Source organism: Pteropus medius, unplaced genomic scaffold, assembly GCF_902729225.1.
Source record: "Pteropus medius unplaced genomic scaffold, Ma_sr-lr_union100, whole genome shotgun sequence".
NCBI lineage: Eukaryota > Metazoa > Chordata > Mammalia > Chiroptera > Pteropodidae > Pteropus > Pteropus medius.
The window spans coordinates 2,730,542-2,746,951 of NW_024352784.1; the positions used below are offsets into that span (position 1 = coordinate 2,730,542).

At 39.9% G+C, this 16,410-nt stretch overlaps 1 protein-coding gene across 1 annotated transcript in view; it reads left to right on the forward strand.

Moving 5' to 3' along the window:
- The first annotated feature begins 55 nt into the window (after window positions 1-55).
- The window catches only part of LOC120590292 (uncharacterized), an 87,886-nt gene continuing 71,531 nt past the window's right edge, over window positions 56-16,410 (forward strand). Inside the window, 1 exon segment of the mRNA XM_039847935.1 lies at window positions 56-161. Coding sequence (XP_039703869.1) covers window positions 99-161 — 63 coding nt within the window. The 5' untranslated portion in view covers window positions 56-98.

The following is a 16,410-nucleotide window of genomic DNA, read 5'->3' on the forward strand; positions in this document are numbered from 1 at the left end:
CCCTCTGCCTGAGCCTGTGCCGCGATTGGCTTGGAGCACTTGAGCGGCGGAAGCAGCTGGCTCGCACGGGGAGGGCACGGAGTGGGAGAGCTGTGAAGATGGCGGCAGTGGTGGAGATGGAGGTTGGAGGAGGTGCTGCTGGGGAACGGGAGCTGGATGAGGTAGGAGTTGAGAGTCGAGGAGAGACTCAGCCTGAAACTTAAGGATTGGGAGGGGAGCGGAGGTATCTGGAGTGGGGTTCCTAGGTGAGACGGGATCCAGAGAGGGAAAGAGCCAACTGGAAGGCGGGTGCGCGGAGAGGGTGCTCAGGTACCCTGAACTCGGGGACTCGGAGACGGTCATGGGGATAGAAGACTTGCAGTAACCTAAAGGGTGGAGATGGAGGACAGGGAGAGAAGTCAGAGGGGTGCGGGTGTCATGATTTAAAATTATTACCTGGGGGCCCTATGGTAGGACTAAAGGACTGAGAAGGTAGCTGGAGTTGGAGGGGCGTGGACTTAGGCAAGGGAAGATCGGGTTTTCACTAGGGGAGAGGACTCTGATTAGGTTTGTAGTGGGTATACGGGATGCGAACCGGGGAAGAGCGGTAATCTAGTATCGAAACTGAGTTATTTTTATGTAAGACCTGTTTTATTTATCATTACCTTTATTTATCTTACATTTTATGTAAGAGTTGTTTTATTCTTACATTACTTTGTACATAATGTATATTCAGTAAAGTTTCGGTCAGCGAATGAAAGAACGAATGGATGAATGAATAATTGTTTACCGGAATTCATCCATTCACTCATTTAAGAAACATTAGGTATCACTTTTGTGCTGAATCCTGGGCTCAGTGCTAGGGACACAGGAGACCCTCCCACTGAAGAGACCACAGTCTATTGGTGGGAGACACACAAGAAGAATAGTCATTGCATCAGTGGTGTAATGTGATAGTGGCCTGAGAAGAGAGGACCAATTCAATTTGGACTAGGGAAGGCTTGCCAGAGGAGCTAAGTCTTAAAGGATAAATGATTATTTCTTTCCTTCTAGACTTATGATTTCCCAAAGGGTGAGCTTCTTGAGAGAGTGTATATCCCCTTTACCTATCTAATAGGCATTTAACATCCGGTGTAGTCAATTACCAGTGGTCCTTGAAGGAATCAGGAAGGAGGAGAAATTGAGTTTGAAGGGAATGAAGGGACAATGCTGAGAAGCCGAGAGAGAAAGTGAAAAAGGAAAGGGAAAAGATTCTGAGGCCAAAGGTACATTCACAGCTAGGAGTGCTTGTGGTCTTGCACACGACAGCATATGAACAGCATGGAGGAATAGGAGGAAGGGAATTGATTATCAGGAATGGGACCAGTCGGATGTCTGAGAGATTAGAATCTTAGAGGCCCTGGCTGTGCGTTGGGGTCTGGGATGGGTGGGGAGGATTGGGGATGAGGCCCAGAAAAACGGACTTGAAAAGCAAAAACTGTTGCTTGGTGGTAGATGACTTGGAGGATTGGGTTTACCTGATTGGGATCATTAAGTGGGGGCAAGAAGAAACTGAAAACCTGACAGGTAGTCAGAGCAGGGGGAAGTTTTAAAGAAGCATTTTAGACTCATATCTCCTAATCACTAGAGATGTTTGAGTACCACTCTGTTGGTGAGGTGGAGTGGTTGTGGAAATGACCTCCAAGGCTCCTTTTAGCTTTAAGTTTCTGTGATTACGGTTGGCTGCAGTTCAGTGAGATTGTTTGAAAGTGCCTTGAAAAAGGTAAATACTATATTGAAGTTATTGTATATGGTGTGTTAGTCATGGGCTCTCTTTTGAAGGAGCCTGATTTTAGTTACATATATCAGGGTTCATTGAGATAAAGAGCAAAAATTTTGGCAGAAGAGAAAAGAACTTAGTTTTGATGTAACATTTTTTTTGATTTTTGCTTCTTAGCTTTCCTTCCCTAATTGTTTTAAGAATTTAAAAGCTTCTAGTAGCATATTATACCTCCCGAGTATCATGCCTAGAAGTCAACTTTTTATGTAACCACTGGCATTCATCCTAGGAAACTTGTTACTTATTTCATTTATAGAGAAAGCATATAATCTGTTGTCTGGAAATTCTTTATGGACTGGTTCTATCCTTTTCTTTGTGTGTTTAAGAAATAACTCTGGAAAGCAGGTACAGTTAGTCAACCCTTCAAGCAAGCAAATGAACAAACCTCCCACCATCCCCCCACCAAAAAAAAAAAAATGGGTCCAGTCTGGCAGAACTTAATTTGTGTTCGAGTTCCTACTAATGTCTCCCAGTTGTTTAACTAGTGAAAGAGAAGATGAAACCCATCCTTTAATTTGTAATTATGGGGTCTACTGTGTATTATGCACTGGAAATTCAAAGATGGGTAAGACAGGATCTTTATCAACTTAGAGATAGTGAAGAGATGCAAATGGCCCTTTACAATACTAGATAATTACTGTAATGGAAGTGTGTAACAAATTCAGTGGGGCATAAGAGACAAGCACTTGAGTTAACTAGGGGGAGTCAGTGAAATCTCTATAATAGAGATGGGTTTGAGATGGAAAATTAAAGGTTAGGTTTACAGAGAAGCAGTGATTTGCATGTGGCATCAGAGTTGCCTTTCTGTAGCACTTTCTGCTTGGTATAGACTGTACTATGGAGCCCAGATAATAAAAGGGTAATGGATAGCCTAGCCCAAATGCAGTTGGTGCTCTTTGCCACTCCTTTGGAAAGATTGTGCATGCTGTGGTTCTTCAGGATGTTATACCTATGTTTTTCAGTATCAGATGCCGTTAGTATGATAAATAATTTGGAAGAGCAGCCATCAGTTCATTCATGTTCCTTTCCTCTTCTTTTGTCTTGTCCATTATTACTTTCTTTAGTAGTTGAGGTAATTTAGGCTTTGCTAACTACTTTTCCTGTTTAGGAGAGGTGGGTAGAAAAGAAGGCTTAGGAAAAGAGCTACCAGTAACAAAGGCTACTGTTTATTGAGCCCTTACCATAAACCAGGCCCTGTGTAAAGCTCTTTACATACATTATCTCATTTATTACTAACAGCAGCCCTGTAAGTTAGATGGTGTTAACCACATTTTATAGAGGAGAAGACTGAAGCTGGAGAAGTTAAATAACTTTCCTAGGATTCCACAGTTTATGAGTGAGGAAGTACAGATTGCAACCCAAGTCTGCCTATGCTATACTGAACTTAGCCCATACTAAGCACCTTGGTTCCATTTCTTACTCCATTATTTTACTCTGCGGGTAGGTAATTTAAAACTCTATGGTCTTAATGATCTCGTGAAAATTGATACAGTGATAAGTGACTGTGTTCAGAAGAGCATTTTGATTCTCACATTTGTGAAGTAGGTTTAATTAGTATTCTCTATTTACAATCAAGGAAGTTGAGGTTCAGAATATTTGAGACATGCTGAGGATCTTGCAACTACTAACTGGTATCATTAAGATTTAAACCCATATTTATAAATTCCAAAATGTTTGCTTCCTCTCAGTTTAAAGACCTAAACTGCAGGCTAATCTTACCAAGGTAAACTACCCTATCTTTATATACAAAAGTCCCATCTCTAAAACATGAAGCAGCATTTCATTCCTGAGAGGTTCAAAGTGGGGGTTAACTAAAGGAATATTGGTTTTTCTATGCTTGTTTTTAATTTACTGATAATTTGATTCTACTGAATCCCTGGTCACGAGGAGTAATTAGCCCAGTAGTAGTTAGGGAGATGAAAGATGGGTCTAGCCAGCTCAGGCTGGGTATTAAACAGGCTGTGATAACTGGTTAGCTCAGTTCTTTCTCTCAGCTTGCTAAACCACTGAGTGCTTGGGGATATTAGTAGGATAAAGCCTGCATACCAGCTAGGAGACCCAGAAGCAGACCTACTCTAGTGAGTTGCTCCTTGAAGGGGTAGCTGGCCAACACCTGAGAGGAACTGGAGGCATCATCTTTGCACAGAGAGAGCTGGCTTGGAACCTAAGTAGAAAAGCACTTCAGTGTCCAATCAGGGCCAGCCTGTCCGCCTGGCCAGTGCCTGTGAATTCTGGATGTGTCTATTCTCAGTGCTTGTTCATCTGCCAAAATGATGTGATATACAGATTAATGAATAGTTTCCAGCTCAAGTTCAAAGCAGGTATCCCATCCTGCAACTAACTTGAGGTATTTTTGTCTCAGGTGCATGATTTACCTCTTCTGAGCCCTGTTTTATTCCTGTTAGGAGATTAGACTAGATTGATGGTTTTTAAACCTTTAGTCACAAAACTCTTTATTCAAACAAAATCTCACTTGGAAGCCTGTGGTCCTTGAAGAGACTCAAAGGACACTGGGTATCTACAAGTCACACTTTGAAAAATCAAGGAGCTTTCTCTAAGTGCTCACTGGTTGAATAACCCTACTTTATATTCCTTTAGCTGCCCTGAACTTCACCTAGGCCAGCCCTACAAACATTACTGTGTCATCTGTCTTCCCTATTAGACTCTTGGCTGCATGAGAAAGCAGAGTCCAAGTCTGTTTTCCTCATTATTGTCCCTTCACTCAGCATGGTGCCTGGCTTATAGCAGGCACCTAATACGGTTTGATAATTATTACTTTTGAGTTGTAATAATAACTACTATTTAGTGAATGTTCGTTATATGCCAGCTCCTCTGCTCAGCAGTACATGCTTTTTGATTGAATGTTTACTACATCCCTATAAGGATTGAACTATTGGACTAAATCACATCTAAAGCTCTTTCTGGCTCTAACATACTGTGTGCTATGCTTCTGATTACTGCCAGGGTCTTTGCTGGTGCTGTCCTGTCTGCCTAGAATACCTTTCCTTTCCCTCTGTGCCTTTCCAAATCCCACCTGTACTTTAAGGTTCTAGCTCAAGGCGCTCTCGACTTCTAGAACTATTTTGATCTGCACCGATATCTTCTTTCTCTTCCTTTTATGGTTTTTCTCTGTGCTCATTTATTAATTTGTCAGACTTTTCGACACACCTGCTGCATGCCAGGCATTGTGCTGTGCCTGACAATACCAAGATGAATGAGGAGTTCACAGACTAGCATAGGTAGATAAATGAGTAGAAAAATGTGTCACAGGTGTTGTGATAGTGAAGTAGGTACTGTGGGTAAATCAAAGAGAAAATGGCAACTCATGTCTTATCTCCTTTTCCCGGCTAGATTGGTAAATCCCCAGCAGACAGGCTGTGGAAGCTCCTATCCCTTGCTTCTTCAAAGTTGTAAACACTGCTTTGTTTTTGTTTGTTTATCCTCCTGTGGGTCTCTCCCTGTAGACATTTGATAAATGTTTCTTGTTTCCAGGGATTTTCTTCTCTAGGGATTCTCAGTCAAAGCCAAGACCTTATTGAGGAATTTAGGCATGTGTGACTGAAATTTAATTTTTGATATCTGACCATTTATCTTTGGATTTTTTTTAAGGCATGTAAAATGAGTAGTATCTTAGTGTACTGGGAAGAAGAACCAGGGTAGTAAACAATAGACCCAGGTTCTAGACTAGGAGTAGCAGATTTGTTTTATCTCAGAGATAGCCAAATGATAGTAGATACTTAGAAGGCTGTGTTGAAAAGGATTCTGAGGACAGAGCTCAGCAGGAGAATGCTGAAGGTGAAATTATGGAGTACTTAACTCTGTGCCAGGTCCTGTGCCAAGTGTTTTATATGCATTTTAGTATCACAGCCATACAAGGTAGTTACTTTTATGGTTATCCCCATTCTACAGATGTGGAAACTGAGGCATAGATAATTTAAGTAATTTGCCCAATGTCATACTGCCAGGTAAGTGACAGAGCTGGGGTTCAAATCCAGGATGACTTTAGTATCTGTGCTCTTAATCATTCTGAGCAATATGAGTACTATATGCTTTCCATGCCCTACACTAGACATTTCTACTGTATAAGTGTGGAACTTTGTTTGCAGAGTGATTTGACTGGGGTCATGCTAATTGTCTCTCCCACAAGAATGTTCTCCTTGAAAGCCCTATATCCCTGGTGCCTGGCTTACAGTGTGATTCAGTAAATGTGTGAAGATATGAACTCGTGAAAGATTCCAACCTCTCTGTGCCTCAGTTCGTTATCTGTGAAATGATAGGTTTGGACTAGATGACCTTCTGGAGGTCTCTTAGAGCTTTAAAAGTCCTGGATCCCAGGGTTTTACTCTTCCTTGTGTTTCCTATGATTCCTGTCAGGTACTTAGTAAATACTAGTGAATGACTGAATGAATGAAGGTGTAATTATTGTTAATACTCTGTGCTAATAATACTGGGATGAGAGAAGAAAAAAAAATGATGATAGGGAAGTTGTGGACAAAAAAGCCTACATATGACCTCAGATTCCGTAACTTTTTATGCAGTCAGCCTCACGCTCTGGAGGACACTCTGTCTGCAGACAGTCTTTCCCATTTGTTTTCTCATTACACCTTCCATCCCCAACTCACTCTTGCTTTTTAAGCCACTTTTTGTATAAACTGATGACTTAATAACTTATCTACTTCCAGAAGGAATTTAAGATATCATCTAGTCAATAAAGGGGGGTAAGAGAGAGAGGAAGAAGAGATGAAGAAGAATGTTCTAACTCCTTGAGTGCACTGTCTTTCTCATCTCTGTACATTTCTTAGTGCTTGGCACATAGCAGAAATCAATATATTTATTGAACAAATGAAAATGCTTGTAGGTATGGATTCTGCTCAAGAAAGTGTTGACTAAATTGGAAGTGTTAACTGAGATACCTACTGTTTGTTCTGGCAATAACACAATAGTACCTGACAATATTTGCTTATAAACTGCTTATGAAGCATTTTTGTTTTTAAATAATGTCATATTGCTTCTTACCAGAGAGTCATAAGCGTAGAATCTGAGGCCTTGCTTTCTGCCCCCACAGCGCTCTGTGTAGATATCTGTCAGCACTTACCATGTTGTATTGTTTGGGGGTCTCCCCCATTAGGCAGTGAACTCTGTGAAGGTACAGAATGATACCATTTTTCATCTCTGTGTTCCCAGCACCTAATCTCTTATAGTAGCTAGCATATTCAAATGTTTATTGAACTTGAATCTTAAATCTAGTCCATCCACCCATGTCGAACATCCCTAGCAAGTGATCACTTGCTTTTGTTTAAACCCCTCCAATGATAAGGAGCTTATTCTATGGTAAGTCTATTCCTTCTTTGACTACCTCTGTTGCAGTATTCTTCAAATTGGGTTAGAATTCTTATTTCTGTAGCTTCAAGTGTTTAGTCTTTGTACCTTTTCCCAGATCCTGCTTCTTTTGCATCTTTGACCCATGGAAAGGCATGGGGGCTGCCAGAGAATGCCTCTGGGGAGTGTAGGCTCAGTCTACCTGGGGTTATTTGCCTGAAAGCTTACTCCATGAAAGCTGACCCAGGATAATCCATCTGGTGTCATTCCTCATCTCTACTTTAATTCTTTGTGTTTTCCCTTCTCAAAGTCATTTGTTATCTCCTTGCTCCTCAGAGGAAAACCTGTAGGTAAACATAAACTCATTAGTTCCTTCTAAAGTGCAGCTTTCCCAAGGGGATGCAGAGTTTTGGCCCTGGGCAATAGGGAGAAACTGGGGAAGGAAGAAGCAGAAAGCTGGAAGCAGAGAGCATAAGCCCTGCCAATGTTTGTGTTCCTTCTGTCCTTCCCCTCTTACAGTGGGGTGTTCTCAATAACTGAATGTTTCTGTTTCTTAAGAGGACTCCAGTGATATTTTACTCCCCATTTCCCATAGAATTGAACCTAACCTCTTCTTGAGTCTGTTATTTAGTGCCTCCTTCTGTTCCAATGATAATAATAGCTAACTTTTTTAGTGTCTACTATGTGCCAAGCACTATGCTAAGCAGTTTACATGCGTTAGCTCTTTTAATTCTGTTTTCATACTATATTTTCATTTTCCAGATGAGGAAAACTGAGACACAACTAAGTAATTTATTCAAGGTTGCATAACTTGGGTTTGAACCTGGCGACCTGACTCCATGAGCTCTGTTGCTGGTGTACTGTATAACATGGACTCACCATTTTCAAAATTCACCATATATTTATTGAGCATTTAATTATGGGAATTCACACAGGATAAAGAGACTATCTCTGCCCCAAAAGAGTTCATGGTCTAGTGAAGAGAGGAACCCATCAAGTGATAATGACAGTATAGTGTGATGAGTAGTTATGTGTGAGGTCCACAGATACAGGGAAGAAGGAGTGCTTAAGTGTATTTGGGAGAGTTAGGGAAGACTTCAGAGAGGATGTGACATTGGGCTGATCCTTAAAGGAGGGGTAAAAGTTTACCATATGGATAGGAGGCCAGTTTATGCCAAGGTAAAAGCACATATGTGAAGGAATAAAGGCATGAAATCTCTAATCCTTAAGCATACCATTCTCTACTAATAAAACATATATTGGTAACTACTTACTTTGTGCAAAGCACTATGTTGGGTACTCGAATTGAGAGAAAAGATGCTAAATCATGTTTCTTGCCTCCACGGAGCTTACATTTCTATTAGAAAAATAGGACAGGTAGTCCATTTGGAAAGGAAGTGTCTATAATTATAAAAGTACCAAATACCTTATTAGTAGAAAAAGTGCTATCAGGGGAAGTAAATTCCTTCTCATTGGTATGATCAGGGAAGACTTCATCGACAGGGAGCCATCTGAGCTGGACCTTAACAGACAGATTTAAATTTTACTAGAGAGAGCATAGGAATAAAGGTCCTAAGTAAATGTGAGAAAGAGGATGTGTTTGGGAATCAGCAAGTAAGAGAGGACTAAGTGCTAAATCTAGAAACATGGATTGGGGCCAACATGAGGTTGACTTTGAAAGCCAGGTTGAGGAGTTAAGATATGTTTATTCATTCCTTCAGTCATTAATTATCGAGTGCTTATATATGCCAGATACTGTGCTGGAGACGCAAAGATTAAGACATGGCTCCTGCTCTCGGGGCTGATAGTCACATAGGGGAAGACAGACATGGAAACAAATAATTGTAGTATAGTATAAGTGTGTGCTATGTACTGTGGTGACACAAAGGAGGGAGAGATTAATTCTGCTTGGGGGAATCTTTAAAGACTTAGAGAAAATGCTTCAGTTGGTTCTTGAGGATTCTTTGAGTTCAGTAGATAGTCTGTGAGGTAAGGAAGAGTGGTTCAGAAAAATGAAAATATATCTTGGAGGCATCAAACAGCATGGGATATTCTGTAAAACTGGAGTATAGGTTAAATGTAGGGGATGGAAGTGAGTAATAAGGTAGAAGAGGCCTTTTTAACAATGTGCTAAGAAGCTTGGGTTTGTACCATGTTCAGATCAGTGTCTCAGGATGATCAAGTTTTGCAGTTATTTTGCAAGGGGGCGCATGGATCAGGTTGGGGAAAAGAGAAGAAATTAGTTGAGGGTACTGTAGTAGTAAAGAGAGATGATGAGGATCTTAGCAAGAGCAAGGGCAGTGAGGGTAGAGAAAAGTGAGCAGCTATAAAAATATTAAAAAGCTGTGCTTCCATTTATTTTTTTGCCCTTTCTATTTCTCTCCCTAATTCATTCACTCACACATTCATCAAGCATTTATTAAGTATGTAATCTGTATTATTTATTCATTCTTCCTTTAAATACTTGTGACTTAAATATGTCAGACATTTTTCTAGGTCCCAGTAACTCAGCAATGAGCAAGACATCCAAGGTCCTTGCTCTTGTGAAGTTTACTTTCTAATAGGGGAATGCAGATAACAAATAAGTAACAAACAAGATAACTCCAAATGGTGATAAGTGCTCTGAAAACACTAGGTTGATGTGATAGAAAATGACTAGAGGAGAGATGATACTTTAAGTAGCATTGTTATGGAAAGCCTCCCAGGAGGTGATGTTTGATCCAAAACCTGAATAATAAAGGCCTAACAATTGAAGATCTGGAAGCAGACTGTGTAAGTGGAGGGAGAAGCAAGTTCAAGTTGATGGGAATGAGTTAAGCATGTCTTGGGGCCAAAAAGGCCAATGTGAGTGAATCAGAGTGAGCAAGGAAAAAGTAGTACCCTATGAGATCAGGGAGTTTGGCAGACTCAAATCTGTAAGGCCTTGTAGATGATGCTAAACATGTTGAATTTTATCGATAGTATGATGAAAAGATTTTGGATGGTTTAAAAATGGAAGTGAAGTGAGCTGATTTGCATTTTTTAAAAAGATCTTTCTGGCTGCTTTGAGGGAGAGTGGATTGTAGGAGGGCATTCAAGGAGAGCAGTTAGGAAACTTGCAGTAGTCCAGGTAAGAAATGATAGTGTTGGAGTTGGGGGCAAGTGGGGAGTGGCAGCAGAGACAATTGAGAAAAATAGATGAATTTAGAATATGTTTTGAAGAGCCTACAGGACTTGCTGTTGGATTGGATATGGGATGTAAGGGAAAGAAAATAATCAAGCTTGACTTTCAGGTTTTTCATTTGTTTTGCTTTGACTTGATAAATTGGCAACACTGTGGTTGATGGTAAAATGTATTGAAACAAGAATGATCAAGAGAGAAATTTTTTGAGTGGGAAGGAGGAAATGTGGAAAATTCTTTTTGGAAAATTCTATATTAAGTTTGAGTTGGCTATTTAAACATATAAGTGGTAGTGTTAATTAGGCAGTTGGACAGATGAGCTTAGAGCTCAGGACATTGGTCTGCACCTCTGAAGGTCTGGTCTTTTATCCTCGTTCTACCTACCATACAGTTACTTGCGATAAGTCAGTAAGGCAATCTGAGTCACAATGTTGTCAGCTTAAAATAGTAATAAAGTTATTTGTTATGCCAGTCTCATGTGTATGGGGGGAGAATTCTGTGTGTTTACTTATTCATTCATCAAACATACACTGAGCATTTACCAAGGCACTGTTTTATCTGTGAAAGATAATGAAGACATAGGCTGCTCGTAGTTTAGTGGAAGAGTTAGTCAAATAAGCAGATATACAAACTGTTGTAATACAGAGAAGCACAGAGATTTCTGGGAGCACAGAAAATGGTGGGCATGGATCAGGAAAGGTTCTCCAGAAGAAGTGGTACTTTAGCTGGTGTGAAAGATGACTAGAAAGTAACCAGCTAAAGAAAGAAGGGAAGGATCCTCTAGGTGGGAGGGACAGCTTGTGCAAGGTGGGAGGTGAGAGGGCAAGAATGGCACTGTCGGGGAACTGGGTGCAGTTTAGAATTACTGGAGCATCAGAGTAGCCCATGAACTTTTGGACTTCGCTTGTTATCTTAATCTCCCAGTAGACCACAGTATCTGTCCCCACAAAATAGGTGAGATCATGTAAGGCCTTATATTCTGTGCTAAGGAGTCTGGATTTTTATGTGTAGTAGATGATTAGCTATGGAAGAGCTTTAAGCACCTAGATGAGTGACATGAATCAGATTTGCAGTTTAGAAAAATCAGACTGGGGACAGAAATGGAGATAGAATTAAAGAGGCCCGGTGGGGTCACAAGAGCTCACTTTCAATACTCTCATGGAGGGTATCGTGAAGCCTACCAAGGAGTTTTTTACTTTTAAAGGCAGCATTGAGACACCAGAAGGTTTTGAACTTGGGTGACAAGCGCCTGGCAAGAAAGGCATGAGGTCGAAGGGCCTGGATTAAGTTTGTAATTTGAGTAAAAGAAAGGAAGAGATGGTAGAGACATTTCCTTCTCCACTCACCTAGGCCTTTTGGTACAACCAGCTGTGATCTTCATTCTCCAAAGCTTCCTTTGGTCCTAGTTGTATGCTGTGTTAAGTTTGGAAAGTATTTATTGTTGTTAATGATCACATAGGGTTTCATGTTAGTATTTCTCTTATGAAGAAGAGTCACTTTCTAACTTAGTAGCCACAAAGGCTGGAGTACTTTTGTCAGCTCTACATCTCTGATGTGGTCCAGATGCCAACCTGTCTGTTCTCTTTGGATCAAGTTCTGAGTTCCTTAAAGAAAAGAAAGGGCACTTAAAGCAGAGCCAAAGTATCATTCACTGCTAGGAATGATACTGATTCTGTTCTCTCCCACTGGCTAAAGGAGTGGAGTGAGAGCTAGTGTTCTAAGCTATGGAACATTTTAATAGCTACTTCTGAGTGTGGGCCACTGTAAGAATGGTTTATACAGAAGTTGCTTCTTATTCTTAGAGAACAGCTGTCTCATGGGTAATTGATAGTAGCTGAAATACAGATAAGTTCTCTTGGTTTCAGGTGGCTTTTCCAGTTTCTCTGGGTGTTTTTACAGTATCATCCCCATTATTTGTTCAAGAGAGAATTGCTCGGTCTCTGCTCATTTAAAGCATGTGCTTTGTGTCTAGTGGTAGGTGTGAAGCATGAGGGGAATACTAAATGAGTAAGGTATTATTCTTGTCTTCAAAGCACTTAACATTATGTTACTGAACATCCATCTAACATTTATGGAACACATACAGTGTGCCAAATTATGTACTAGTTCTTTGAAACACAAAAGTAAATAAGATTCACATGATCCGTGGACCACTTCACACTCAGTAGGATTGCTAAATGGGGGAAAATAGCTGATGAGGGTCTTGTATTTTGAATATATACAGAACTCTTACAACTCAACAAGAAAAAGATAAATAACCCAATTAAAAATGGACAAACGATCTGAATAGACTTTTTACTCCAAAAAAAAAAAAAAAAAAAAAGCCACGCAATGGACAATGAGCACAAGAAAAGATGTTGAACATCATTAGCCCTCAGAGAAACGCAAATCACAACCATAATGAGATCCCACTTTATACCCACTATGATGCAATAATCAAAAAGATATATAACAACAAGTGTCGAGAATGTGGAGAAATTGGAACCCTCATACACTAGAGGAAATGTTAAAATGGTACAGTGGCTGCGGAAAACAGTTTGGCAAAAGGCTAGGCATAGAGTTACCATGTGATGCAATAATTCCACCCTTAGCTATATATTTGAGAAGTAAAAACATAGTTCTATGTGAAAACTTATACACAAATGATCATAGCAGTATTATTCATAATAGCCCAAAGTAGAAACAACCCAAATGTCTATCAACTGATAAATGGATAAATAAAATATATATCTATACAGTGAAATGTTACTTGACAAAAAAAAGGGATGAACTACTGATACATACCGTAACTTGGATGATCCTTGAAAAATACTATGCTATGTGAAAGAATCCAGTCCACATGTTTTATGACTATATGAAAGATCCAGAAAAGGCAGATCTATAGAGATGTAGGTTTGTGGTTGCCTAGGTCTGGGAATGGGAATGGGAAATTGGCAAAATGAGCATTAGGTCTCTTTTTAGAGTGATGGAAATGATTTAAAATAAGATGATTGCACAACTCTGTAAATATACGAACAGTCATTAAATTGTTCACCTAAAATGGATGCTATACCTCAGAAAAGCTTTTAAAAAAAACTCCTTTATAATATTGAATGTCAACTGTAATTGAAAAATAAAAAGATAAATAAAAGTATTTCTCACCAAAAAACAAACAAAACCCTTAGCCTCAAGATGATTAAAGTAGCTTCAGAAACAATTATAAAAATAATGAATGTGACTTTGACGGTATGTGCAAATTGCAAATTTCTGCTGGAGAACAGAGGAGGAAAGGAATTAGTCTACCTGAGATTTACCAGACTTTAAGATCCTTGAGTGTGAAGCCGTTATTATTGTATCCCCAATCTAGAGCTTAACAGATGGTCAGTTAATAGTTGTGGAATAGATGTGTGAATGAATAAAGTTGGAGAGTGTCTCACAGAGGAGTTGACTGATATTAGAGCTGCATCTTAACAAGTGAATAGAAATGAACTAGATAGTAAAGATGAGGAAAGAGTTCTAGGGAGAGAAGACAGTAGCAGCCAAAGCATTGAGGAATAAAAGGGAAGAGCATGTTACAATGGTAGGCAGTTCAGTGTGGCTAGAGTATAAGCCATTTGATGCAGAGTAGTGAGATAAATAGCTGGCTGAACCAGAATGTGAAGAACCTTGCATGTCATGCAAAGGAGTTTAGACTTTAAACCAAAGGCAGTATAAAGTTATCAGAGTTTGTAGCAGGCTGATGCAGTCAGATGTGTGTCAGATAAAGATTACTGTGGCTACTCCTATGTAATGAATCTATTATGGCAAGGTTAGAGTCAGGGAGATCACTTTTTGAAGTCACTATAGTAGTCTAGGAAAAAGGATAAAGTCTGAACTAAAGAGATGTGGCAATGAAACATTCAAAGAAGATTTCATAGGTGGATAGATGTGATCAGCACATAAGTAGTCAAAACTATAAAGGCTTTAGTAGTTCATGGAAAGGATAGCTCTGTTCTGGAAAGGTTTCTGGAGGAGGTGAAATCTGGGTTGGGTCTTTAAGGATGGGTAGAAAAGTGTAGAGTATACGGGAAGTTGGAGTGCGTATAGGAAAGAGTGAGAGGAGAGGACCAAGTAGGGAGGAAGCCAGTCTGAGAAATAACGAAGAACCAAAGAAGCAAATATGATAATTGTTGAATGGAAGAGAGGTCATTAACCAATTTCTTCTACTTTTGTATATATTTGAAAAGTTTCATTTAAAAAGCTTTGCAACTCAGCGGGCTTGGAGGATGTGCTATCTTTTGATGGTAGGGGTGGGGATGGGGGGCGGGTGGAAGGCAGACGGCAGTCACAGTGATTATTATAGCCAGTATCTACTTTCATTTAGCTGACCAAAGTGTGCTGTCCATGTTAGGTCTGACAGGTTGGCTAAGCATATCCAGTGTCTGCATGATTCCAAGCTGATTTCTGAGGATGAAAAATGAGGTAGTTCCACTTTGATTTATTGGCCTTGAATTCTTGCTAAGACTAAGGAGTTAAAGAAGCATGCGAATGAGATAATGGGGAGCTACAAATATCGGTTGCCTGTGAACCTTTGTACTTCACTTGTTATCCTAATCTCCCAGCAGACCACAGTATCTGTCCCCACAAGACAGAGGCAGCCAGCCTGGTTGTGCTCAGGAGCTAGCTAATCTCTCCTTTCTCTGTAGTTACACAGCATTTTGTTTATAAGTCAATGGTTATCCTTGTATTACATCTAATAGTCTGCCTCACCTCCCACCCTGTGGGTCATGAATACCTCAAGGGCAAAGGTTGGACCAAGTTATCTCTAATGTTCTGTGAAAGAATGAAGTCTCTAGCTGCATAATTGATCAATCTTTAAATTTTGAAAGGATCAGCTGAGATCTCTGAAATGCCAGGTTGCCCAGGCAGATGGGGTTCCAGAGTTTAGGGCCCTTTGCAGTTAGCAGGTACTCGAAGTCAGGGCAAGAGGCTATCCCTGAATGGTGAATATTCCTGATGCATATGGTAGTCACTTGGTACATTTTTATTGATTTAATTTGGTCTCATCCTATTATATCACACCTCACCACACTGAAGGCATTTTGCTTTTACTTCTGTGGTAACTAAGGAAACTGTGGGAGTTTGGAAAGCTAAAGTGTAATAGCTGACTTCAAAGCTTTGGAGTTAGATCTGTTGTGAATTACTATAGTATTTTCACTTTAAGGGACTTTAAAAATCACCTAATACAAACCCTTTATCTTATATGTGGAAAACTGAGGCATAGAAAGAAGTGCCCTGTTTTTTGACATGTGGCAAGTAACTATGACAGATTAGGACCTGCAACTGCTTTTCTCTTCCCTGAGAAAGGTAGTTGTTGCCTTGAAGCCATATCTTGGGGTGAAAAGTGAGAATGAGATAAAAACCCAAGGAATAAGATATACCACATGGGCTAATTTTCACAGTTCATCCCTCCCAGCATGTTCTCCTGTTGTTGGAAACTTTTGGGGGAAACCACAGTGTTTACATGTAGCAACAAAATAGCCCATTTTCCACTCTCTTCTCTTACCCTGCTTTATTTTTCTTCTTAACATTGCTAGCACAAGTTATTTCATATATGTAAATATATGCTTATTTACATGTTTAGTTTCTGTCTTCTGCATCAGAAGGTAAGTTTTACAGGGAAAGAGACTTTGTTTTATGCCTGTCTTGTGATTGAATGAATGAATAAAGAGCGAACAAACAAATATTTATTGGCATCAAAATGCCAGGCACATGTTTCCCGTGACTTTGGCATTTGTAGGTCAGTGACATGTCTGTTTCTTTGTTTGGGTTTGATCATTTATGAGTTTATCTAAACCCTTCTTGAACACAGAATACACATTATTGTCAAATGATTGCCCAATGACTTCATAGTACTTACATGATTAGAGTGAGATTAACTTTTTTTGTGGATCTAGGCAGTGTGAGATTTAGTGTGAACTTAAACCTCATACTGGTTCATCAGATGGTTCCCATCCTATTATATCTTTTAGGCCCAGTAGAGAAGAGAATTTCAGAAGCCACAGAGCAAAGTGACTTGGCAGCTGGGAAGAGAACACTGAGTCCATAGCTGTGGGGAGAGAGTAGGACCCAAGGCTGACTTATCCATTAGACACAGTAGGCACAGGGCCCAGGG